This window comes from Apteryx mantelli, chromosome 5, assembly GCF_036417845.1.
Source record: "Apteryx mantelli isolate bAptMan1 chromosome 5, bAptMan1.hap1, whole genome shotgun sequence".
NCBI lineage: Eukaryota > Metazoa > Chordata > Aves > Apterygiformes > Apterygidae > Apteryx > Apteryx mantelli.
The window spans coordinates 3,176,640-3,201,428 of record NC_089982.1 but is presented as its reverse complement, the minus strand read 5'-3'; the positions used below and the strand labels follow the sequence as shown (position 1 = coordinate 3,201,428).

The 24,789-nt window shown below is 42.9% G+C and overlaps 1 protein-coding gene across 1 annotated transcript in view; it reads left to right on the top strand.

Moving 5' to 3' along the window:
* TECRL (trans-2,3-enoyl-CoA reductase like) overlaps positions 1-20,574 on the top strand; it is a 60,495-nt gene extending 39,921 nt beyond the window's left edge. The window contains exons 5-12 of the mRNA XM_013939746.2: positions 7,212-7,327; positions 10,013-10,118; positions 11,889-11,961; positions 14,047-14,090; positions 17,697-17,754; positions 18,487-18,572; positions 18,845-18,890; positions 20,447-20,574. Coding sequence (XP_013795200.1) covers positions 7,212-7,327; positions 10,013-10,118; positions 11,889-11,961; positions 14,047-14,090; positions 17,697-17,754; positions 18,487-18,572; positions 18,845-18,890; positions 20,447-20,574 — 657 coding nt within the window. The remainder of the gene's footprint in view (positions 1-7,211; positions 7,328-10,012; positions 10,119-11,888; positions 11,962-14,046; positions 14,091-17,696; positions 17,755-18,486; positions 18,573-18,844; positions 18,891-20,446) is intronic.
* The last annotated feature ends 4,215 nt before the right edge of the window (positions 20,575-24,789 follow it).

Sequence of the window (24,789 nt, the reverse complement as noted above, 5' to 3'; positions counted from 1 at the left end):
ATACAGTTGTGGGACAGAATCTTCCAAACTGATAACACGTGATTATGGAAATGTAGTTACACAGAAAGCTTTGCAGCACTGCCAGAGAAAAAAGAACGTGTCATTTTGTGTAAATCTGTGGGCAGCTTAAGAATGACTACAACACAAAGTTCCAAAGAGAAGGAATTCCCCAAAAGTTTCTTCAACTCTAAACCACTTGGACTGATAGAGAATTTGATCCTAGAAGAAGATCTCCAGGTAAAAAAAAGTCACTATTTCCTCTACAGCCACTTTTCCGACTAGAATTATTTGTAACGCAAGGCACCTCTCCTTTCTACAGCTGACAGTTGGTACTTGGCAGAGATTTCTGCTTGAACACATAATATTACACACAATAAATGTTGCTCTACCTTGGTGCAGCTGGCCAAGTCCTCAGCTGATCGGAGTCAAATGCTGTGAACTTTCAAAACATTGTAACCTTTCACAAAGGCAAACTACACACACAAGATCAGTTTTATTTTTCTTTTAATTAAGTCTAATAGTTTCCAGCCTCCAAGGTTATCAGGAGAAAACAGCTTGCTTTTGCCTGATTTCTGGCCATGGTTTTATATTGTTTGAGCCCTTCCTTGGGCCACATACAGTTTTGGCTCTTTCTTACTGCCCAGTGGCAGCATGAAATCAACTGATAAGGGCAGAGGAGCCCTTTCTCTTGCTGAAGCTGCCCAACTGACTGATTGGGATTCCTCAGATGCTGCTTCTAATAAGGCCAAGAAGAGCGTTACAATTATTTCTCCTGGTCTCAGCAACAAATGCCACAAGCTCATGATGAACCATGCCAGCGTGACAATTCTTCAGGCGCCAAAGGGAGTTAGGGAACTACTTATAAAATTAATTCTAAGAAAGGTGAATGTTTAGTTGCTGTTGAGCACGGTATAGGCTGCAGAACCTATGCTTAAGTCTTTATATTGATACCTTTGAGGTTTTGCTGCTTCAGGCGCACAGACAAGATAGAGGGAATTCAATTAGCCTAAACAGAGCAAGCTGGGTTTTTTCAGTTAGATAAAGCCTTCTGCTGAAACCAGTCCTGCTACTAAAGGAACAAGAGGCCACTCTATGTACGGTGCGGATGAGAGCAGTCTCTGCCCTATCTGTATTCAGAGGAACTGCAGAGGTAGACAACTGGTCAAACTCTCCCCAAATTTGTGAGTAGTTTCAGTCCCTCTAACATGTCTGTGTTTGGCAAAATTATGATGTGTGGAGAAGTTTTGTCCAGCCATTCTGGGGGTAAGGAGAGCACAAAAGAGGTCAGTGAACCAGTGTTTGGGAGAGTGAGCTGCTTTGCCCACGCTGTCTGATGACCTTGATAAGTCACTGAATTTATATCTCAGTTTCCAGATCTGTGGCAAGAAAATAACAGTATTTTCCTCTTTTGCAAAGTGCTTTGAGGCTTCTAGATGAAAAGCACTGTGGAAGAGCTAGCTGGGGTTATTAGTGTTTAAAAGGTGTTTAAAAGTGCTGTTACATTTAGGTGTCTACATAGCAGATGATGGCTGCACATTTTAAAATGATACTCATTATAGGCCAGATTTCAAAATGCTGTCAAAGCCCTGTAAAGATTTGGCAGCAAATCTGAATTCACATCGGTGTTTGGTTACAAACAGAGCTTCAGTGCTTTGCTGAGAGTATATATATAGATAGATAGATACATATATATATATATGTGTATATATACACACACACACACACACAAATGTATATGCAAGTTATAAGAAAAGCATTTGTAATTATCAGTGGTTTTCCATTTTGAGCAAGGAATATGCAAAGCATGTGCTCTCAGGGAGGAATCTTGCCCAGAGGATGAGGTGGTCTGATGCCACACCAGTGGTTTCAGACAGCTCAGGCTTAGGAGAAGAGACAGGATGGAGCTGTGATTTCTCCTCCTTTTCCCCCCAGAGGAAGCATAGGACTGGCTCAGGGAGAAGCCGCATGTGTCGCTGTTCACCCCCCAGCTCCTGCAGCTGTCCTCCCTAAGGCAGCCCCAATTTGCCTATGAAATCCTACAGCGAATCCATCCCTACTGCTGGTATTTGCAAGCAATACTGAGATGCAGCCTTGAATATGCCTAAATACTCAGTCATCACCAAGTCTGTCCAGGCAATGGAAGTTTTAGATGTCCCTGCTTGCACTATTTTAAGTTTTGTAGAACAGATCTGGTAGATACTACATGAGAATTGGAACAAAAATCATTGAATATTCAAGTAGCCCTGAAGAATTTTCCTACCTGATACAAAACTACTATTAAGGATTTTTGCAGCAGATGAAAATACAAAAATTTTAAAAAGGTGAAGATTTAAAGGTGACGCTAAAATGGTGCAATTATCATCCCCAGCTAACTATAGGGTCTTTAATGAGGTACCAAAGCATATGAAGCAGAAATTGATCCACAAATTAATAATGTTTCTTAATGATCATTATCTCAAGAATACTTAGGGTTGGGATTGAAAAAGATGTCTAAGGGAGTTAGATGCTAAATTTAATGTGATTTGAGGATTTGAGGAATTCAGCTGTCTCAGTTTCCTGGGTTTCTCTGAAATTGTAGTTGCTCCCTGTATACTCGCATATAATAATGGTCTGTCTGTCTGTCTGACATGAGCAGATCCTCCTCCTTATGCAGTTCATGCTGTCTCTTCTGACCCTGACTCAGACCTGCAACTGGTGTCTTTGTCTCACATTTATCGAAGAAACTAGGCTCTGTTAGATAATTTATATCCTGCAGCTGTTTTTCCATCAAACAGCTACCCAGCACACGCTTAAGCTATTTTATGTCTTTGGCTGTGCCGAGAGCTGCAGGCAGCAGCCCAAAGCCGTTGTCCCAGCTGCAGGTATGCTCCCAGCGCACCCACCCCTTCCCGGCTTGAACCCAAACACCCCGTTGGCGCTAGAAAGGGAAGCATCGTGCCCAGCACTGATGCAGTGGGAAACTGCCCCTACATGGCGTGGAAAGAGCTGCAGGAAGGGATCAGCACGGAAAAGGTTGTATTCTGCAACTTGTCATCAATGCAATAATGTGAGACGATGCCAAAAGGCAACACGATACAAGCTAGGGTGCGTTGAGCAGTATTACAGAAAGGGCACATCATAAGCATTACAGAGAGGAATTAGCTGATGCCCTCGGACAAAGATTGCTAATCTGTGGGCTTTTAGTTTATAAAGGTTCTTGGGGACTTTTTTCAGGTTCCCTCCCCTATTTATAACTTCCTTTTGTGCTTTTCTGCCTTTTCCCAACCAGTACGCACAGTACTATTAATTCACGTTAGAATCTTCCCATTCCCTTCAGTGGTCCCGTTGGGATGGTGTCAGGCACTAATGCAGCTGCCCCTACCAGCTGGAAAATTCACCTCACGTTCCCTCTGCATTACAAACAACAAAGAACTTTAAAGAGCTTCTTTCGCCTCTTTTGCATTCAAATCTCCCTAAATGCACCCTCTGCCTGATGAGGGCTGGGATTATAATCCCTGTCCTGGTCGTTATTCAGTTCAGTGAGGTGCTATTGGCACAATAATCGGAGAAAAGCATAAAAAAAGAGGCCTCTGAAAACTCTGGGGAAGCTGGTCCAATCTAGTTCATGCAGGATGAAATGCCTTGCTGTCTTAAGAATTTTATATCCTGTACTGTTTTTTCATTTGTCTTTAGCTGAATGAGGGAAATAAACACGTTGGAGGCTCCTATATGAGCTTTCTTTCGAGATATTTCAGGTCGCTGTTTTGCTCGTTATTTAGCAGATGCATCCAGCTTAGGTGTTGCTGAATCCCAGGGTCCCCAGGGACCTGATAATGCAGATGCTCGGAGACGCTCCAGCTAAGCACCTTGTATAAGGAGCTCTCGGCTGCGAGAGGTTTGCCCCAACAGCAAAGCTCTCCCCAGGCTGCTTAGAGGTAGCTAGAGGGTATCATGCCAGACACTGGAGAGGGGGGACAGTAAGAGAACTGGACACTGCAAGATCTAAAACATGCAATTGAATGTACAGATGCGGGAGAAAAAGGGGCAATCTCCTAATTTGTTTCTCCAGGAAGTTAATGATACTTCTGTTGAGCTATGCGGATTTTAATGGAGATGTAATTCAATATTCTCCTCCAGGAAAAGATCTTTGTTTTTATTATGGCCCACCATATTTTGCTACACCAAATATATCAAAATAATCTAGGCAAGCCCACAAGATTGTAAAGAAGTAATTTGCATCTGAATATTGGATGTTTTTTGACATTTCTGCAGAACAGAAATGCTCAGTGTTTTCAATGATCACTTTTTTGGCTTTTATCAAAATTATATTTCTTTTTTTGCAGAAGCTACAAACAAGTTACAATGTCTTTATTTTCAGTTTTCTTGTTTAAAATTTCATTATTATTGTTTTTGAAAGAAATGTCAACAAAAGCTAGTATCTTAGTAATTTCCTCATATTTTTGAGCATCTGTAAAAATAAGAGGTTGACTGATCTTTAACACACAGCTAATACCTCTCCAAGCACAGCAATTTGGTCTGATTGTATTAGTCAACTATAGGATGTGTATGAAGATACTAGCTAGGTTTAATTGTGTATATTCATTGGGAATCAATAGTAAAAAAAAAGAAAGAAAAAAGAAAAGCTTGCCTTTGGTTGCCAGTGTTTAAAACTGATGATAATTTTGTATTAATTTAGGGCTACCTTCCCCTTCACCCACCTCAGCTCATGGGATTTGTAGCAATGTTGCTCTGCCTTTCTCCTTGGGACTCACTTGTCATTCCTGGTCAATTTAAAATTCCTGGTTCAGAAAAGAAGAGCAGATGTCGTGGTGTGGGAGAAGCAAGAGAGGGAGACACAGACTGAAGCTGACCCACAGTGTCCAAAAAAAAAACCACCACAAAAAATTGGACCTTATCTTCTAAAATTGAATGCTACCAACCTCTTAGCTATGTTCCAGCAACGTGATGCAGTCATGACAAAGGCAAACACAGGCTTGCCTGCCAGACAGTTCCTACTTTGCCTGCCAGACTCCGGCCCGGACGGCATTCCTCCGTGCGGGTGATTAATGCTTTGTGCTGGATGTGCCCGACGCCCAGCCCCAGCCCGCAGTGCCTTGAGCATGGTAGTGCTGTTCCCGCTGCATGCCATCAGCAGCTTCTCTAAATTGCTCTGCGTAGCCTAGGGGAGTCCCTGCGTCCCCTCCGTCCCGCCAGCGCACGGGTCCAGTTATCATGCGGCCTGTATTTTCGGCTGTCAGAGAGAGGCTGGATTTTCTACTCATCCCGTGCCTTTCCTTCTCCTTTCAGCAGCTGAAATTAGCCAAAGGGTGAGGAGGGAACACTTGGTACAGTGAAAAGTAGCCACAACTTGCTGCCAAGTCCTGCCAGTCTTTCCCTGGCAGCTTTGTAATACATTCATGCCAAGCAGAGGATAAAAGCTGGCAGTTACGGGTGTATTTTGTGGTGCAAGTCTTCGCTGAGAGAAAAAACTTCTTTGGAGAAAGCAGCTCACTCCAAGGTCTCACACTGACCTGCCCAGACCATACTGCCTGTGCTCGTGTTTCCTACACCAACATTTTCTGTGTTTAGTGTATTAGGTAAAGATCACAGCGACTGTCTCTTGCAGTGTGTTTGCAGCCCGCCTAACATGGTTGGCTCCCACGAATAGACCAAAAAACAATTACACCAAAAATCTAATAATCTTTCGGTCCTGATGTGCTCCACAACAAATGCGTCTTCTCAAACATTCCCTGATCAAATGTGTCCATACACACACACACACACACACACACACACACACACACACGCACAGGCGGCTGCTCTTGGGATCAGGCAGAATCTAAATGGAGCACGAAAGCCACAGTGTCATGTTGAGCAAAATAAAATTTTTACATTTTTCTTCTAAAGAGGACTCAAGTCTCCTACTTCTGGAGTCTGAGTTCTGCTATTACAGACTGAGATTTCTGAAGCCCCCTGCCTCAACACAGGGGAAAAAATGGTGCTGGAGGGCCCCAAGCAAGGAAACCTAATTGTAGACTGTTTCTGCAGGAAAACCTCTCGGTTGTTTCAAAGCTCTTCTGAAGAGAGTTTGGAGGAACACTGCATTGTGGGTCTAGGTGCCTGCCAAATCCTACTTTTGAGAAGGGTAGTCTAAATTAAATGTTACTCCTTAAACCGCAGATATTTATTCATTATGATTCTATAGCAGTGCAAACAGCCACCTTGAAGCTGAACAGTCCATTAGTTATGAATCTTTATCCCTTAAGCAACGTTATGCACTTGAGTTATGATTTGCCAGTTACTGTCCCTTGTAAACATGTTGGGCTACACCACTTTAATCCAAGATTTCATTCCAGTGGGGACAGATAATCAAATCCAGACCTCGTATCATTCTAACCACATTATACTTCCTCCAGCTGTTAAATTCTTTAAAGCGCTCATCGATAAAGATGGATAGCTTCCCGTGAGCTGTCTGTAGCTCAGCGGTCTGCCCTGACAAAAGGCGATACCCGGCTGTACAAAAGCAAAGCCAGAACGTCGAACTGAGGGCGACTCCTTGCGACCCTGGGACTGCCCCTTCTCTCCCGCTCCGAGGCCACTGGGGTGGCTGCGCCCGGGGCTTCTTCTGCTGACGCCTGCACGGGGCGGAGGCCCCCTCCGGCGCTGGGCCCACGTTCCAGTCGCCACACCAGGCGAGCGGGCCCGGTTCTGCCACTGCCCCCTGATTTCAAGCCACGATCCCTCCCTTCCAGCTGACCTCGGATGCTAGCAACCGGCATCCAAAGTTACGTTACGCTTGCTCCTCTCCTATGCAGTTGGCTTTGGATTGATACATCACTTGCTTAATTGCGAAAAACACTGGCATGAAGCAAGTTGCCTTCTGCTTTTGGGGCCTGCATTTTCAGTGCTATTAAGATTCAAATAGGCATCTGATGGCACAGCTGAAAGTATAAAGAGCAGATAACTGTCATTTTGAGCTTCTTCCACAAAACCTTCCTGACTGGGTTAACGTTCCACACAGAAACCTCTCCCTTTTTTGCTAGATGGATTTTACTCCCTTGCTAAAGAGACAGCAGGAAAAAAAAAAGTCTACATGTCATTTAAGTCCTCAAATGCAGCTAAAATGACATTTGAAGGATGAATAGGTGTTGTGGATAGGGTTATTCTTTTTCTCATGCCTTTATTGGTACAATTTCATAGCCTGATACAGCTATTTTCTTTTTCATTTCTAGTTTTTTCTAACAGAATACACCGGGCCTCTTCTAATATACCTGCTCTTTTACATTCGCCTCTCAACTATTTACGATCAAGTGGAAAGCACGAAGAACTTCCGCCACCCAGTGGTTCAGTAAGTGACACGCGTGAACTGTTTGGTGGAGGACAGGGAGCCAGGGGGCTCCTGAGAGGGATGATGCTGAGTGTCCAGCACAGAGGAGGGAGGTTACAGAGGGTATGAGCCAGCTTTCCCACCCCACCCAAACTGCTCTTCAGAGTCAGTGGGAGTTTTAGATTGTTCTTACAACATGTCGGTATTTCAGTAACACTCATTAACCTGATCAAAAATAGGATACCAGTTGCAACAGTCACTGCATCTGCTCGCAATGGGATGTAGTACTTGCCGCAGACAGAGTGCACTCTAGACATAAAAGCTGGACAGAAGGTGAAATACTAAACAGAGAGGGTAGTAAGCCAAAGTCATGCTTGACAGAGAGGAGAGGACAAAACTTCAGGTGTTCCACGTCCCGGTCTCTTCACAGTGCCTTCCAGCTCCAAAGGGCACGTGAAAAGATGGGTAGCATCAGCATTCAGAACAGAAGGTAACTACCTCCATGCCAGCTCTCACCTAGATAACAACAAGGAAGTATTTCAAGAGGTCTGTGTGTCATGAGTCAGGTCAAGAACAATTGATTAATGGAGAAACTTAAGCAACATAGGAATTCAGAACTGGTCATTTGCCTTTGGAAACTAAACTCTTCACAGGGTAATCGCCATGGCCACATGCAACATATTTGAGTTCTGAAGGAGTTTTAAGAAACAAAAATCTTCAGTGACAAACAAAAATAAGAGCTCATCCACTGTTACAGAAGAGTAGAGAGCACATGTTGTATGTACGTGTACACACACATACACACACACACAAATACAGAGAAGCTCATACATAAGTATACATCAGCTAGCCTTTCTTCTGTCCCTCACTCGAACAGTAATGCTAACAAGAATGAGGAAACACTTCAGGTATGACGCCATAGGAGCTGACCACAAGGAAACACATTCTGGTACTGGTTCATCTGCTAGAAGTCAAGAGTATGCGAAAAAGCAGTGAAGAGAGGACAACCAATTGATGTGACTTTTTAGGAAAAACCCCTGCCCATCCCAAGCCCATTTGAAGGACTCTTGGAGAAATAAAGCAGACCTGATTCATGGGAGGGGTAAAGAATGGCTACAGATGAGAAAGTAGCTAGCAGCTATGCCTGCTGACTGCCGGGGGGGTTCAAGGCACTGCTATCAGCAGCTGTGCCCCTCTGCAGGATGGTGGCTAGCGTGCCAGGCTGGGAACTTTCATATCTAAGGAACTGGCTTCTCTTCAGTCCAGTTTCCCCTGCTGTGGGGGCATTTGCATCTGGCAGAGGGGTGGGACATGATCAGAGAAAGCCCATCTGTCAGCTGTACGCGTCAGAGCATCAGAGCTGGAACGGCACACAGGGAACCAAGAGACTCCAGAACAGTACGGCTTCCCCATAGCACTCGGACCCGCTACATAGCAAAGAAACGCAGTAAGTAAGATTGCCGTTTATAGATGGAGGAACAGAGACTTGGAGAGAGAGTAAGGGAGTTAGTGGAGCTGGGAATGGGAACACAGAATTGCTGAATTCAAACCCAGAGCTACAAGATTCTTGCCTTCCTCCTCTTGCTCATACACTTAAAAGGAGAGAGCTTTTAGTACCACAGATGAGCCAGAAATACCTTTACCTTCTTTCAAGTGGGCAAGGAGCACACAGAAACCGTCCAGTGATCACTCTCAAAGGGTTCATTCGAGGTCCCCATCCTAAGCTGAGTTAAATTTAAAATTCCCGGCAAAGCTGAAAGTTTGCTCTGGCCTTTAGTTTAGTCATTAATTGTTTGAAATTTTCATAGCTCAAATCTCTCTGGTTTAATTATTTTGAAATTGTTTAATCTTTGACTCTGGCTACTATACAAGATGTGTAATAAAAGTATTTGAGATTTCACATGCTGAAAACCACTTTTCTTTTATGTCTTATAATTGGCATGCAGTGAGACAGGCTCTGGTGGTATGGTAAATGTAACCAAGATAAAATGCCACCAGGAATCACTCTTGACATTTGTTTTTGAAATTCAATCTTTATGAGCTGCAACTCATTCTCTGAAGCAAATCAGCAGCGCCTGTTATTGTTTCATAACCTTCCTCAAAAGAGAATCAGTATCATAATTTCTAGAACAATTACCACATTCCTTTGTAACTGGGTACAAAAAAGCCATCACAATGGATTAACTTCGCAACAAAATCTCATTTTGAGTCCACGAGGAAATGAAATACAAACTGCCTCCATGCAGCTACTTGAGTTGGCAAAGGACAAGGAAACCATTCAGAAGCTATTCAGAATGTTTGCAAATGTCAGACACATCCTACAGGAGCATTAAGGTAGCCTTAAAATGTGGGAGACGTCTTTTGGAAAAGCACGGCAGACGTCTGCTTGTGTACACAGCTGTCCCGTTTTAATGTCCTGTCAGGGCCATGTATCACATTCAGAGCTTGAGGAGCTCTTTGTAATTCAAGGCTGGTAAAAATAAGTTGCTTCCCTGTAAAATGGAAGCAACTTTGTATAACACTGAAAATGATTCCATTAATCTTTGGCTCCAGATGCTTCAATTAAGACAAAACCTTAAATCCTAAGATTTCAGTACAACTTTGCAGTTTTGGAATATTAGTCCTTATTCTTTTTGTGACAATAAACTGTGAAGAAATAAAAAGCAATCTTTCACTTACCTTCATTTCCCTTCTTGTTTTTTCCAGCTTGGCCTGCTTCTGCCATTGTTTACACTATACCAGACATCTTCTGGAGACGTTATTTGTTCACAAGTTTTCCGGAGGGCACACTCCTCTGAAAAATATGATAAAGGTAACAATATATTTATCATTTTATGTAAGGCAGAGAAGATACTCATATTAAAGCAGTCCTTTGAAGAAGATAGGAAAATTAAAAATAATCTACTTTCCAGCTCCAGCAATTATGATTAGTCAAAATATAACTATAGGAAGAGTCTCAGGGCCATGTCCCCAAGGACATGAATAAGAATCAATGTCCATTTTTGCTGCTGCATATCAATGTTCACTTTGACTCATCCACCCAGTGAACTGATTGTCATGTCCAGGATATTTTTCAGACTGACTGCTACTTTTTTTTTTTTTTTTTTTAATGAGATATGCTGCTGCAAAAACTAGAAATGATGACAGAAATCACACTCTACTTCCTTGGTGCAATAAAAATATGGAGTAAGAGACAGCTCTTGCATTAGGAAATTAAAACCAAATTACAAATAGAAAAAAATATGTTCTCATTCTATAGATGGAGGCCTCAGGGAGGAAGATACTGGGCTGCCTAAAGTCATCTGGCTCTTTAGTAGACCTTGAATTTCAACCATTTGTCATCATCTCATAGGCTCTCCTTCCTCTTACTTTACACCCTCAATCATTTTGTATCCCCTCCATCTCATTCAGTGTGAGGGAAAGATCCTCCCTTTTAAAGATTTGCAGAACATTTACAGTTTTAGTGAAGGAGATAAACATATGTCCATGGTAGGTGGCTTGGCTCCATTCCAGTCAGAAAGGAGCTAGTGAAATATGCACAGCTAAGGATGCTGTCTTATGATGCATGATGTTTGAAAATAAAGAGGAATATAAGCTAGAGCACCTACATGGCTTTGGAGCCAGAGTGCCACATCTGAAATGATTCACGCAGGGCGTTACAGACCCACCGTGACTGCTGTTCCCTAGTGTCTGTGGTAGACCTGCCACAGCAGCACTGTGTAAAAACACGAGAAAGAGGAAGCCTGACTTGCTGCCCTTGCACAGGGGACAGAGCTGCAGCCAGCCCCAGCGCACTGCTCTTCCTGAGACCGTACGGAGTGCAAGGAGGTCCTTAAGCTAGACATGTAGAAAGGCTTTATCCAGTAACCTGCGGTAGTTCCAGTTGGTCGGTTCGGTTGGTCATCTGGTGGGTTTCGTTTTTTTCTCGTAGAAGGGATGGGAGCAGTGACCCTTAAGCCAGATTATCTCCAGTCAGAGATATTCAGTCTCTGCTTGGGCTTTCCCTTATCTCTGTGGTTTCAGGAGGTGGAGGTTTCATTTGTGGATGAGGTGGTCCTGAATCCGTAGGTGCAGGTGCAGCATGTGACTCAACTGCATGAAGCTCACATGATTTTAATGGAAACTGTGTGCCTTTTCTGCCTATTCATTTTTGTTCTTTAACATCTCAGCTGGTTTACCGTACTGTTTGGCTAGCTCTGTCTTGGAAATGATGAGTTTAAGATATAATCACAGCTCAGCTGCTTGAACCAGCCCTTGATTTTTAATAGCTCAACTCAGAGAAATGTCCCCTTCAGTGGTAGAGTTCCCTCACTCCAGAGAAGAAAACAAATGCCAATTTCTGCAACAGACATCAAACTCATTCAGCACACTCTGAAAAACCTAAACTTACTTTCTTTTGTGCGTGTGGCCATAGAGCATTTTAAAAAATCTATATTATTGTTCCTTAACTCAAGAAGCCACTGCAAAGTTGATCAGTGATCATCTGGGTTTAACATGTTACTAGAATATATATATATAAATTTACAGTTCGTAGTTTCTTATGGCCCTTTCTAACAAAAGAAGTATCTTCTGTCCATTCCAGGGCTGTGCCTTTTACTGGGGATTCACTTCCTGGATTGCATACTACATCAACCATCCACGGTATACACCACCATGTATGTACACGTAGAGCACAAAATTGATTTTGGTTTTAAAAAGGTTTTGGTGTGCAACTTTAAGTTCTCCAAAATCAGTAGAGGTTTTGGCCTAGACTTCAAATCCTATGACTAATCTACCCAGAGATAAGGCTCTTAGAAGGAAGATTATGGCAAGGGTGGCGCTCCTGCTTTGTCACTAAACATATGTTCTTGTTCAGCAGTGGGTACTTGCTGTACAGTTTTACAAACAGGAGGCGTGAGCCATGCGGAGGAAACAGAAAGTGAATCAGTGTATTTTGCTCATCTTCACAATATGTTTGTTAAGAATACATGAGAGAACTAGAGCTAGCTCTGTTTTCTTGGAGAAGAAGAGAGATTTATTTGCTGAAGAAATGGCCTTTTTTTGTGAAACCAGTAAAAGTCAATCAGATATTGTTGAAAAAAATGAAAAAAAAAATTCCCTTCTTTTTTACTTCCAGATTTCATTCATCATTTTGTACCTTTTCATTATATTTTATTGCTATATTGTTATTGCTTTCTGATTTTTTCTTCTTGCCTGCTCTTTGAACTTTTATTTTATTTTATCATAATTGTCATAACTTTTGTTTCCTGCTACTTTTTTGGGGTGGCATTTTATCATTGCCTTTGTCTTCCTTTTCCTTTGCAACTGATACATATCTATGAGCTTTGGGGAATGTATGATTTGCTTTGTCAGTTTTAATTACACATCTTTGTATTCACAGTGAAATATCTCATTTTTTTCAATCCAAAAGTTCTCTCAAGTGGCATTTGCTTCCATTTCAAAATAATACAAAAATTCAGTTTAAAAATGATGTGATTCATTGAAAGACATTTGAATTTGGTGTGGCTTTGACAGTAGTGCTGCAAACAAGGTGGAAACCTGAGACAGAGCTCTTAGCGGTCCAGGCCATCAGATTAGTAGGTGCAGCTTCTTTACTCATTTATAGAGAAAAGTATTTGCTCAAGATGCAGTCTGAAGCCAGAAACCTTGTTCACTCCTCCAACTTTTTCAACAGAGAAAGCCTTCAGAAGAAATACTTCTAATTCCTTGCCACTGCTTTAAAATGACATTTGCAGGTAAATGGAGCAAAGCTCTCTGGCATAGTTAGATGGATCAGTAAAAGGCAGATGAGTTATTTTGGATGCAGGTGACCTCCACAGTCATACCCAGAGGTGATTATTTTGGGGACAGGTAAGGAGAGGCAAGCAGGTAATTGTGGAGTGGCAAATTAAACCAGGCTGACAGGGACCCATGACAAGCATCTGGTTAGCAGCTACATACTCGGCTGTTGACATGTGCTGGCCGTTCTTGGGGCGAAGTTTTAGTGTATGCCCTTGGCATCACAGAGGAGTCGTGCACCAGCCAGAGAAAAAGGGCTCTCGAAAGTAGAGGTTCGATGAGACTGGGTCAGTGAAGTGAGGTACGTGCGATTTGTGTCGCTCAGCCGTGAACAAGGCTTACAGGAGAACTGCAACCCTATGGAGATGCACATGATACAGCACTATGGGGACAACAGCAGAAAGGAGATGCAAGCAAAGGGCAGTTAAAAACTGCAAAGGTTAAATGCATCGCTTGCATGGTCAGACTGTGAAGCACACACTGGATATATAGAACAGCCTCACTGCTAAAAGCATAGTAATGGATAGGTTATGTCTTGGATTCTCTGCTCATGGAGGTAAAAGGGCCTATCCAAAACACACGGCTGAAGTGGAAATCACATGCAAAAGATGTAATTCCTGGCCTCGTTCTGGCACTGACCTTCACATATCCCTCTCCTTGCCTTTCCAAGCAATATAGCAACTGCGACTGCTTTGACAAAGCACTTGGAGTTGTGAGGCTGACAAATGTTAGCTAGGAAACGTTCGGTGAAAACTGCCTTGAGATGAGTGGTGAGGACACTGGCATTTCCTAGAGTGCTGCTACTATTTGCTTTGTCTTCATATTGTGTGATAATACTCACTCTTTCTGCAGAGCCTGTCAAGAAAGAACTATTTCTGCTCCTCAGCACCAGATTAATTTCACCCATAGCAAACCATGTGCACACTGTAAAATGCAATTTATAATTTCATTCTATTTTCTAGCATTTGGCCACAGACAAGTTTCTTTTGCTGCCCTTGCTTTTCTGGTATGTACAAAAATAAAGTGTTATTAATGATTGTGGAATAGGAACAACTCACGATTTAGCAAAATGCAGTAATGCTGCTATGCAGCTGTGTTTATATATGTCCACTCCTGCAGCCCTATGTCATTTGATTGGATGTAGTGATACATATAATCAATTAAGGTTTCTGGGCCGGAAAGTCTCCTAGTATTATTTGCCTATATACAGCTTAATGTAATGGTGGTACGTGTGCTGTGCCTGAGCACCATGAGAACATCTTCTGCATTATTGCTACTCATAATTGTGCAGAACATTAATATTTAGACAGATACAAACTTGCAATTTCTAAAACACTAAAGAATTATATCCTAATCAGACTTTTCAATAGCACTGTGTTCCTTAAATAACTTAATTTCTACCCTCAGCAGCTATTAAAAACAATAAAAGATCCCTGCCAAAATGGGTGAAGCCAAGGGAAAGCGCGGTTGAGGAAGGACAGCCAGCATTTGTTTGTCAGCCTCGTGTTTAACCCTGCCTTTATGTAGCTATGCTTACAGATACCACTTCTCCAGTGCTGGGATTAAACTTTTCACCAAATCAGGAGGAAGGGGCTCTGCACGGGACCACAGAGAGATGAGGGCACTGCTGGCATTTGCACAGCTTTCTCTAACGGGGGTCCCACGAGGGGCAGAAGTTCTGAATTACAGCATTTTGGTCTCGTCTGTGCGCAAAGCAATGCCACGGACAATCGGGATGGCTTTAAAAGGCTGATGCCCCTTGAGGGGGAATTTGTAAGAAATAGTTCACATGGATCATTTTGGAGAATGTTATTGTAAGGCATCGACATTCAGGCTATTCAGTACAAGTTAAAAGAAACTGTTTCCTAACAGAATTTAACACCTGTCAAGTAGATGGCAGGTCAACATAATCTTAGCTGGGAAGGGAGAGGAAAACATACAGGTTCACCCGCAGGTGACTGTGAGTGCAGAACCTGAGAATGCCGAACCTGATGTTTCAAAGAACGCAACTGTAAAGAGAGACAGAGGCTCAGTAAGAAATTATCCCATGCAAACGTATATTCTCTTCCATTCGGTATTGGTGTTGTACTTGGAAATGCTGAGTATTAACTCACCCAAACAGTCACGGGTAACTAAAATGATCAGCGCCTTTGAAAATCAAATACAGACCAATTTCCAGAAATATGAGAGGAAAAGAGGACAGTAACACATCTTGGCTCCTCCAGGCAAACGCTATTCAGAAAAGCACTCCAACAAGTCCTTAGCCATATTCAAATGCTTTCGTACATCAGGACCCTTTAAAGATCACAGTTTTGGCAGTGTTTGTCTCTGGGGTTGGCTGTGCAGTCCTCTGCTTTTCCTGCCTAAATAAGGTATAGCACAGACATGCAAAACACTCGCATGAAGAAGTCCAAGCGCTCGGTGAGGCTCGGCAGCCGAGAGCCGTCACCCCTCACTGCACACCAGGAGGCCGTGGCGGTGGCGGTGGCGGTGGCGGCGGCCTTCCAGAGCTCAGGGATTACTTGAAACCAGGGAAACCGGGTGCCTGAGTATTCACTGCTACCGGTAAAACTAGTCCTTGTCAGAGACCCTGCTTTGGAAAAGCCGTCCTTTTCAAATGACACATACTCGCTCTCCTCAGCGAACACCCCATGCTATAGCTTTTTATGGAAAAGCTGCCATCGAGCAAAAGAACGGGTCCTCGCGGGGTGTTTTCTGTGAGATGTGGCAATCCCCTTCCTATCTGCCTCGGCAGCTGCTCTGTGGTCTGAATTCTTACAGCTCTTTGGAGAACTTTATACCTATGGAAACGCAAACTCTTCCCATTCAGACCTTGTTCTGGCAGGTTCCCAGACACTGAATTTTAAACAGCAACACACAAAATATGATTTGAAGCTGTTTTTATAGGGTTCTAAAACATATGAATAAAATATTTGGAAGATGTCTTTTTTTCTCTTTTTAAGGCTTGTCTTCATCACATATCCCTGATTTAAGCATATACATCTGCACTTGCTGTAAACAACAGTAACGAGTAATTTGTCAGCAGACCCTTCTGAAAGATTCTCATATTCAGAGGAATTACTCGAAGCTTAGCAGGGACATTTTTCTCATAGGGTGCACATGGAATATAAGGAGGGGGAATGGTATGTAGACCTCAATATTGCAACAGCATAAATAGCGCCAGGCTTTGTCCCCCGGTTCCCCACAGCCCCACATTTCAGCTTGCTGAGACACTGACTACAGGGCGGGCTTACATTTAGCGGTACTTCTCCATTTAGAGCATCATCAGCCACATTTCTAAAGAGGAACATAAGAGCTAATTACACTTGCATGCAGCTGCAGACTCAAAGGTATGCCAAAAAAATATCCCTGCAGAAATGCCCTTTGCTTGTTTTACTTATAATTGATAACAGAATTAGTAGGTGCTAACTGCAGTGTGTAAACCTCTTTGGGCCACAGTAGCATGTGCATCGCACATTGGAATAGGTATAGTGTTTCATGAAAACGCTTTTAACTTTGAAGCCTTTTTCTTTAAAATCATACTGAAAAGAAATAATACTGTTCATAGCCCATAATAAAAAATATGTACATTAAAATTACTTCTAATGCTGTGGCTACAATTACAGCTTCTGGTATAATATTTTATAGTAGAATTTCCTCATCTGCTTATTTAATTTTTTACATCTGTTGTTTAGGATAGATGACAGCCAGTTAGCTGTAATTAAAAAAGAATAAAAGGACTGCAGGATTTGACCCGTGACTACATATTCATGCAGAATAACAGCTTTGCTAATAGAACTGATTTAAACTTGCCTAAAAAAAACAAAAAAAACCCCCCCAAACACCACGGAAATCTCACTGCCAAAAACGGAGAAAATCTTCAGCAATGCTTTCAACAATTTTCTTTCTGATAATGGCACACTTCAATACAAAATGAAGTTACATATTCCTTTCAATTAGTTTTATCTGAAGTTTGTTATGGTTGACTTTTTGAAAATTGGCTCTCAAGAATGACAATCATGTTTCCCCTTTTTTCGCTATTAATTTTATAATTTTACACTTTTAATTTCTCTGTTTTTTAGCACTTCCTTTTTTATTCTGATTTCTTAATCTTTCCAGCTTTGCAGAATTTTAGAATGATAAATTAAATAAGAAAACGTAACTTTTTAACACTGCCTTTTTTCAGTCTGAGGGGAGAAATCAAGTCTTCAAACCCAGGAATGAATAAAACTCAAGTCAGTCTGAGACTGAAATGTATACTGCATTTCGATCTTCATCATAAAAAAAGGTGAAAAATGAAAACCATAAAATTAGATTGTTATACTGGTAGGTTTTCTGTCTCAGGTATTGAAACTGGTTTTCTCACCAGTTCCCACCTCACGTATGGGGAACGCTTTGCTTTTGATTACAGTAGTTGTAATCAATAGTGAAAGCTATAGAAGCATCGCTAAACCGGTGCTCAACTTTTCACCTCCGTCTTTGTAGGCTCGAGTGAAGGCGAACCCGGACGCCGCCGCTCAGTCAGACTAAGCGGTAGTGGGGGGTATGCATGTAATGCACTTCCCACAGCGTCTTAGGCATATAACTGAACTATTTTTTTAATGTTTTGCAGATATGTGAAGCTGGAAATCACTTTATCAATGTAGCTTTAGCTCAGCAAAATCATTCAGGTTTGTCTTTTCTCAGTTTCCTCTTTGTCTGTTTAAGACTGAAGTGTGCTTAACCTATCCATCTTCTGCTGATGCGCAGTAATTTATATGTCTACATCCACAGAATAAAGAAAGATGAAATAGGTACTATGTCATCAGTAAGAAACATTAGAGACACTATTGTTGTTCCATACTTGCAGCAAATTTATCTTAATTACGAACAACTGCAATTTAAATATGTATTTAAGCATTGAAGTTCTCTAAAGCATATTGCTGATTGACAATAAAGGATTCAATTTTAAATAAGTTTCAAACCCTTTAAACTAATTTGCATAGTTTTGAGATACATATGTATCTCTCATGCCCAGTACACACACACATACGTACAAATACACAAACATAAACTCATGAATACCTCCACAGTAGGTAGGAAAATACTTCATCATGGTACCGTCACCTTCACAGAGAGAAGCCAGTTTCTATTCCAGGAAGCATTTCATGTGCTGTAGGTAGGCAGGTGCTTACCTTCTTAGTCACAACGGGTCTAATGCAGTTTAAAAGCAGCAAAAGCCAAATAAATTTATTAACGCGCTCAGTGTCTGTAAGTATTAAGCACAGTATTGTTGCCAGAACCCAAAAAGAAAGTGTTGCCTATGTTACCCTCCGTAGGAGCAATATCAGTGATAAAGTTGTGTTCCCCTCCTGCCATAATAAAACCATGGTTTTGTGGGTTTTCTGTTCTCTTTCGTAAAGGAAGTAAAGCCTGTTTTCCAAGTCCTACCTACAACCCTTTCACGTGGCTCTTCTTCCTGGTGTCCTGTCCCAACTACACGTATGAGGTGCGTAACTGTCTGGGGATCGCGTGCAGGGGGTAGGTCGCTGTGTTGCCGCTGCACATCGACCCATCTTTGCTGTTTCAGAGCCTTCTCACTCCACAAGCGCTTACAGGCTTCTCACTGATCCAAGCACTTGCCACCTGTCTCTTCACCCCATCCAGCACACTGCGCCGTCTCTTTCTAGCTAATTTTCCTCTTTCCCTTTTCCTGTGTGACTTCCCCCTCTGGTGGGAGCTCTGAACTACAATTAACATCGCTTTTTTTCTTTGCAACAGGTCGGGTCCTGGATTAGTTTCACAGTGATGACCCAAACGCTGCCAGGTAAGTTTGAAGCTGCATGAAGATAGACTCTTAAGTTGTTGTTTGTGGAAGTGAATTCTGTAAATCTCAAATTTGCCCCAAATTTACAACATATGAAACATTGCCATCAAATCCCGTGTGACTGTATGAAGCTTCAAAGTGCCACCTTCAGAAAGCTGCCGAGAGCACGAACCCTACTGCACCATTTCCAGCCAGCTTCTTTTGATCAAAAACTGCTCTCTGCTGTTTGTGAAATATTGTTGTTTCTTCAGTTTTCACAGTGCAAACAGCCTTTGAAATGTAATAAAAAACTGTATTTTCACTTATAATTGATCATTTCTGATATAGGGAACTTTCTTTTCATTGTAAACCTGGGAGAGTACTTCTGAAAGGGTGAGGAAAACAGATGTACCGAGTACTTGTGATGAGTAAAGACACAGGTTTCTGAGGGCATTTCCCCTGTTGCGTACATCAGGAATCCATAACAACCGGCTGCTTAGTAGTGTTTGCAAATCTTGCTTGAGATTTGCTTGCTTGCTACCTAACCTGCATCTTTAGGGACCTAAGTACCCCTGCAAATGTTGTCTATGGGACCACGCTGACCAAAACATTCACTTTTTAATTATTTCTCCATTAAAAATGGAAACCAATAAATACTACTTACAAAAAGTTGCCGCAAATGCTTTACAAGTGGGAGAAGACGGGAATTTCAAAACTGCACTCAACTGCATCATGCAAAAACTAAATTAAAACTTTCATTTGGGAGGGAGGGGGAAGAAGCATTAGGCCCTGGTATGGGAATGACCTGAAAGTTTGTTGTTGCAGGGCTGCATTCAGGGGGCAGAGGGCAACACCGGTACCCCCATTCTTGCTGTGATTGTCCCAAACCTACAGTTTGCCCGGATGCCAAGTTAATGTTTCTGATCCCCCAGCACATTTTAAGGAGGAAAGGGAAATGAACTTGCAGAAAGCACCCTCAGAGGCATTCTGCACTCGCTGCCACTTAGCCTGAAGGGAGAGCTACCTGAGACACCTCATCCTGAGGCCCGAAAACCACTGCAGGCGCCCGGGCAGCTAAAGTCCGGCTTTGTGAGACCTAGCTGCCAGGTACCTAAACCCATCACGGCACCTACTCTCTACGTGCTCCAGGGACCCGCTGTGCCTCTCTGCAGTAGGACATTATAGCACGGCTCCTTGCTATGGTTGGGTGCCAAAGGTAAGAATGAAGAAGCATTATAGACCAAAAGTAAACCAGAAAAATAGTTAAGAAAGCCCATGGAAAGGCCTGTGTTGAGACTGCATCACACCAAAGGGGGCCTTATGATTTACAGGGAACCCATAGGGGATATACAGTGGGTGCAGAAGATGTAAATAGCTTCTGCGTGAATTCTGCAGTGGCACCTGTGAGCCTCAGGATATGCTAACGCAGCCACAGCAAGGCTGAGAGCAAGGACAGCATTAGCCTGTCTCCATCTACAGAAGAGACGGTAGACCTTTTCCATAAATCCTCTTGTATCCACAGAAATGGACAGCCAAAGAAAACACATGTTCCTTTTTTTTTTCTTTTTTCTTACTAGTTGGCATTTTTGCTTTCCTGATGGTCATCCAGATGTCTCTCTGGGCCAGGAAGAAACACAAGCTGTATCTGAAGAGATTTTATCCAGCGGTGCGCAGAAAAGCGGCTATGATTCCTATCATCTTCTAAGCTCTTCACAAGAGTTGAAGCCTAAATGTATAGTTCAATAACTGACTCTGAACATAAATGAGCCATTTCATTCAGTAATCAAAGTCGGTCTGAGGAAGAGCTACTGCGTATCTTTTTCAGCAAATTAACAGATCAAAACGAAGAGCTTTTAATTAAGTGAAAAGAATGTGGCTCTTGAATTCTTGGTTCCTGCTAAAAGATATGATTTAATTAGATTTTGTGTAATGGAGCTAATTGGGAAGGGACAAGAAAATTGCTCATGCTGGATGTTAGAATAGATATTTAGCTGGTGTAAGTAGGCACAGATTCTGTTAAAATTAACAGAATACGGCTCACCTGCATGCATTCAGGTCTGGTGATTTTAAGGTTCAATGTTAGATGTTGACCAGATTCTCTGTCTTTTGCATCAGAAGATGTTTCACAGCCTTATTTTTATTAAGCTGCACAGAAACAGCACGTTCTGCTTCAGCTCCTCTAAAGCATCACATCAAAGAATGACTGGTGTGCTGTTAATACAGTTTAGTACAGCTTTACAAGGTTTTCCTTCCCCCCTCCTTTTTTTTTAATTGAATCTGATAGCAAATTGTTCAATACAAATTTGCTTAAAGTGATCACCGCAGAGAGGTTTATTTTCAAGTAGGCAGATCAGCCTCGTCGTCGCAGGAGAGGCCTGTGTGTGAGGTGCTTCCCATCTTGCCACTAATTTTCTGAGTGGCCTGGGGTACATCATTTACGTCCAAAATGAGCCCTCCATCCCCCATTCCCACACTGAACAGTTCTGGAGGCAGCAGGTGGCTTTCTGAAGCAAGCAGCGAGTTATGATCCTCTGGTTCAGTGCCCCACCGCGCCTGGGCATCATTCACCTTAGTCGTGCCACCCCTGGGCACAAGGTGACCTGAGCGGAGGTTGCTCTCAAAAGGGAAGGGGGTCCTGACAAAACCGCATGTCAGTCCCTGTCTGAACGGCCTCAGATGGACATTGCTGAACAGCTTTGGCTCCCCTTCGATTTGATCACTCAGTTCTCTCTGCTGTTTTGCTTTCCAGGGCATTATTTTTTAAGGTAGTCACTGGGCTTGTTATTCGAGCCCCTGAAAATTCTGTTTAGCTCCATTTGCAAATCAGTGGCACCTTTGTGCAGAAGCACAATTTTTAGCCATTTCAGTTACAGAGAGCAAAAGGACCCAAATTGCTTTAGCAAGTATTTATGCCTTAACTCCCCATATCTTAAGTCCAGTTTTCATGCTATTTCTGTTGCACGTCTTTCTTTCCTCTCCCTTAGGCCAGTGAAAAAGCTGGCCTGAAGAACTTCAGTCATTAGAGAAATACCAAAGTACAGAAGCAAAGCAGGGCAGGTCCTGCCTCCTAAAGGCACTGTTACCCTAGCGCCAGCTCAAGCACTCTGCCAAAGTTAATTTGCTCAATAAATGGGGTTCATATCCCTCTTCTAGTGCCTAATCTAGAGGTCCGCAACACTCATCCTATTAGCCACAGCAGCAGTGAGCTACGTTTGTTGATGGTGGCAGCTACTAGAAATGTGCAAGTGAAACAGTAGCCAAGACGCAAGGAATGCTTCACGATTTTTCCTGCCCAAACAGGCAGATAAAACGTGCCTGTAATGAACAAATTCGGAAAGACGCTGTTAGCAGCACCCAAGAACGGCCCTGCACCTTGGCCTTACTTTCAGGGCCATCGTCAGGAACCAGGCAGAGCTGTACAGCGTGACGGGGTTTAGCGAGTAACTCCTGTGTACTTGCAATAGCTACGTTTCATCTTGGTAATGTAAATAAATCACCTTCCATATTTTTTAACTTCTAACCTGTGAACACCTGGATTTTTTTTCTTTCTCTCAATGGAAAACCACTATAAGCATCCAGTTCCCCGACCCTGACTGTTAATAAAGATCTATTTTAGAAAAACAGCATTTTCTGTACTCTTTAGTCACCGATAGCTAATAACAATAACCTAATAACAATATTCATCTGTGCTACATAGATGAGTCATGAAAATCTTTTCTTTTTTTCCCCCCTTTTAATTTCAGGTGTATTACATGTCTCATTCCTAGCAACGTTCAAGTTTAAAATACTTCCTGTGGGAGGGGTAGCATATAAAAAGCTAAAATTACATATTTATCTGGTAATCTCTTGATTACAGTCGTTCGGCTTAAAGTCTGTTCAAGGCATATCTGTACAAGGCGCATTTCCAGAGTAATTCCAGTTGCCGGGAATGTGGGTCCTATTCAGCAATTTCCTTAGGCAGAATAAGTACTTTGGGAAATGTTTTCTTCCCTGCTTGTCGCTTGGTCATTCAGCACCTGGGGTGGGAGGGAGGGTTATGTAGCAAAGGACTGAAGTTTTAAAATCAGCATAAGAGCAAACACTGGGCAAGATCAAATGAAGATAGTTTACCGCAGTCTGTCCGTGGTAAATATGGCAGATGTTTTGGGTTTCACAGATATGGTCTTGAATAGCTGGAATTGCTCTGAAGCATGTTAAATGGCTTCATAAATAGCAGTAAATCCAACTTGCTGCACGTTCGCAAATCCCTCCGTATCACCCTGCCTCCTCTGATTTCCAGAGCAAGGGGTACGTGATGAGAACAGGTAACCTGTCTTCCTGGTAGCGGGGACAAGCTTGGCTTTAAAATGAGAAGTATATAAAAACCATCAGTCTTTGCTTTGTCCTAAGGACAGCCCTAAGCTTTTCTCAGCCCTCAGCAGAAGGCAGACGGGGCAGGGTCACACCGCTACTAGAGCTTCACCGTGTTTTGGGGTCAACGGGAAGGAGCCAACGCGTGGCATGGCCCAGCGTGTGCAGCTCGGCCCCCCACTGGCCACCCCAACGCGGAGCTGCCTCCCCAGCGCAGCTGAGGACCTCGCCATCGTGGCGGGTGTGGGCTGCCTTAGCCCTCCTGCCGGCCCAGCCCCTCACTCCGGAGCTGTGGGAACGCCGCTGCTCAGCTGAGAGCAGATCCCAAAATACCTGCTTCCCGGCCCGTCTGCTTGCATCCGGGAGCCTCCGTGCTGACCCTGCAGCTTGCAACCGCTTTTCTGCTGCGATCCTTCACATGGGTAAGTCTCATCTTTCCCAATGGCCAAGTCTGAGACTTGCAAATTCAGGGAGCCCGAAGTTAAACCTTTAAATTCCCATCTCTGCATTTCTGTGGCCTGCTCTTGCCACGAACTGCCCGGCCTTGGAAACAACGGGCAGCGCGCAGGCGCTCCGAGCGTTGCGACGGGGAACCGAACACTGCCAGATGCTGCCACGCGCAACCTTGCAGCCTATCTTTGGATCCCCAGTTTAAAAAAGCTCTTAAGAGACCCAGCCATGTGCTCGTCTTAGGAGACAGCTACGACATCTTCTCAGCTGACAGCACTGAAAAGATCTCGGCGAGTTCATCTTCCCACAGTGAAAGTGAGCTTGAAAGGACACTGAAAGCGGGAGAAGTAAATAAAGGCAGATGGCCATCCTTTTTTAAAGCTGCTATTATCATCAAAATATCTTGTACTTTCCATTGTTTTGTATAAAGAAAGTGACTCTAAATTGGCTTTTATCACACTAGGAACTGAGATAAAGCAGCCTGATATCAAAGTAGTCCTCTGAAAGAGAGCCTGCAGTGACAGCTAAATATAATAAAACAAAAATCATGGAATGTGAAGACTTCTAAAGCGCACTGTAAGAGGAAGAAAGCTACAGGAAAGCAAGAGACTATTCATCTATTTATAGTTTTAACAAGTCCTGCTGAACTAAAAATTAATTTGAACCATAAAGAGTTTTCCAGCAAGCTAATATTTTCCACCTGATGCTTTACTGGCTTCCCTTTCCTATATTTTCTTGGGCACAAGCTTTGTCTTCAAGCTATACTCCCTGTCATTAACATTCATGAAAGCTTTTAGAGGAGCGCGCTGTATGCCAGTTCCTGCGTTTCCACCGATAAACGTAAATGAAGTGTTTTGCTGTCACCGCGCACAAATGAATATCTACATGAGTAATATGTTATTATGAAAAGCCTGGTTTATCACAGGTGAGCGTATAAATGCTGCTGGATAGCTCCAATTAAAGGCGATTTTAACATCGCACGGTTTCAGCATCATACAAAAAGATTTATTTTCATGGGCTCTGCCTATGTAGCGTTCAGCCGTATGTGACTCAAAGCTACGACTAGTCTTTTTTTCAGGTAGCAGAACCAGGGTAGATGAGGCCCGGAGCGTGTCGGCCC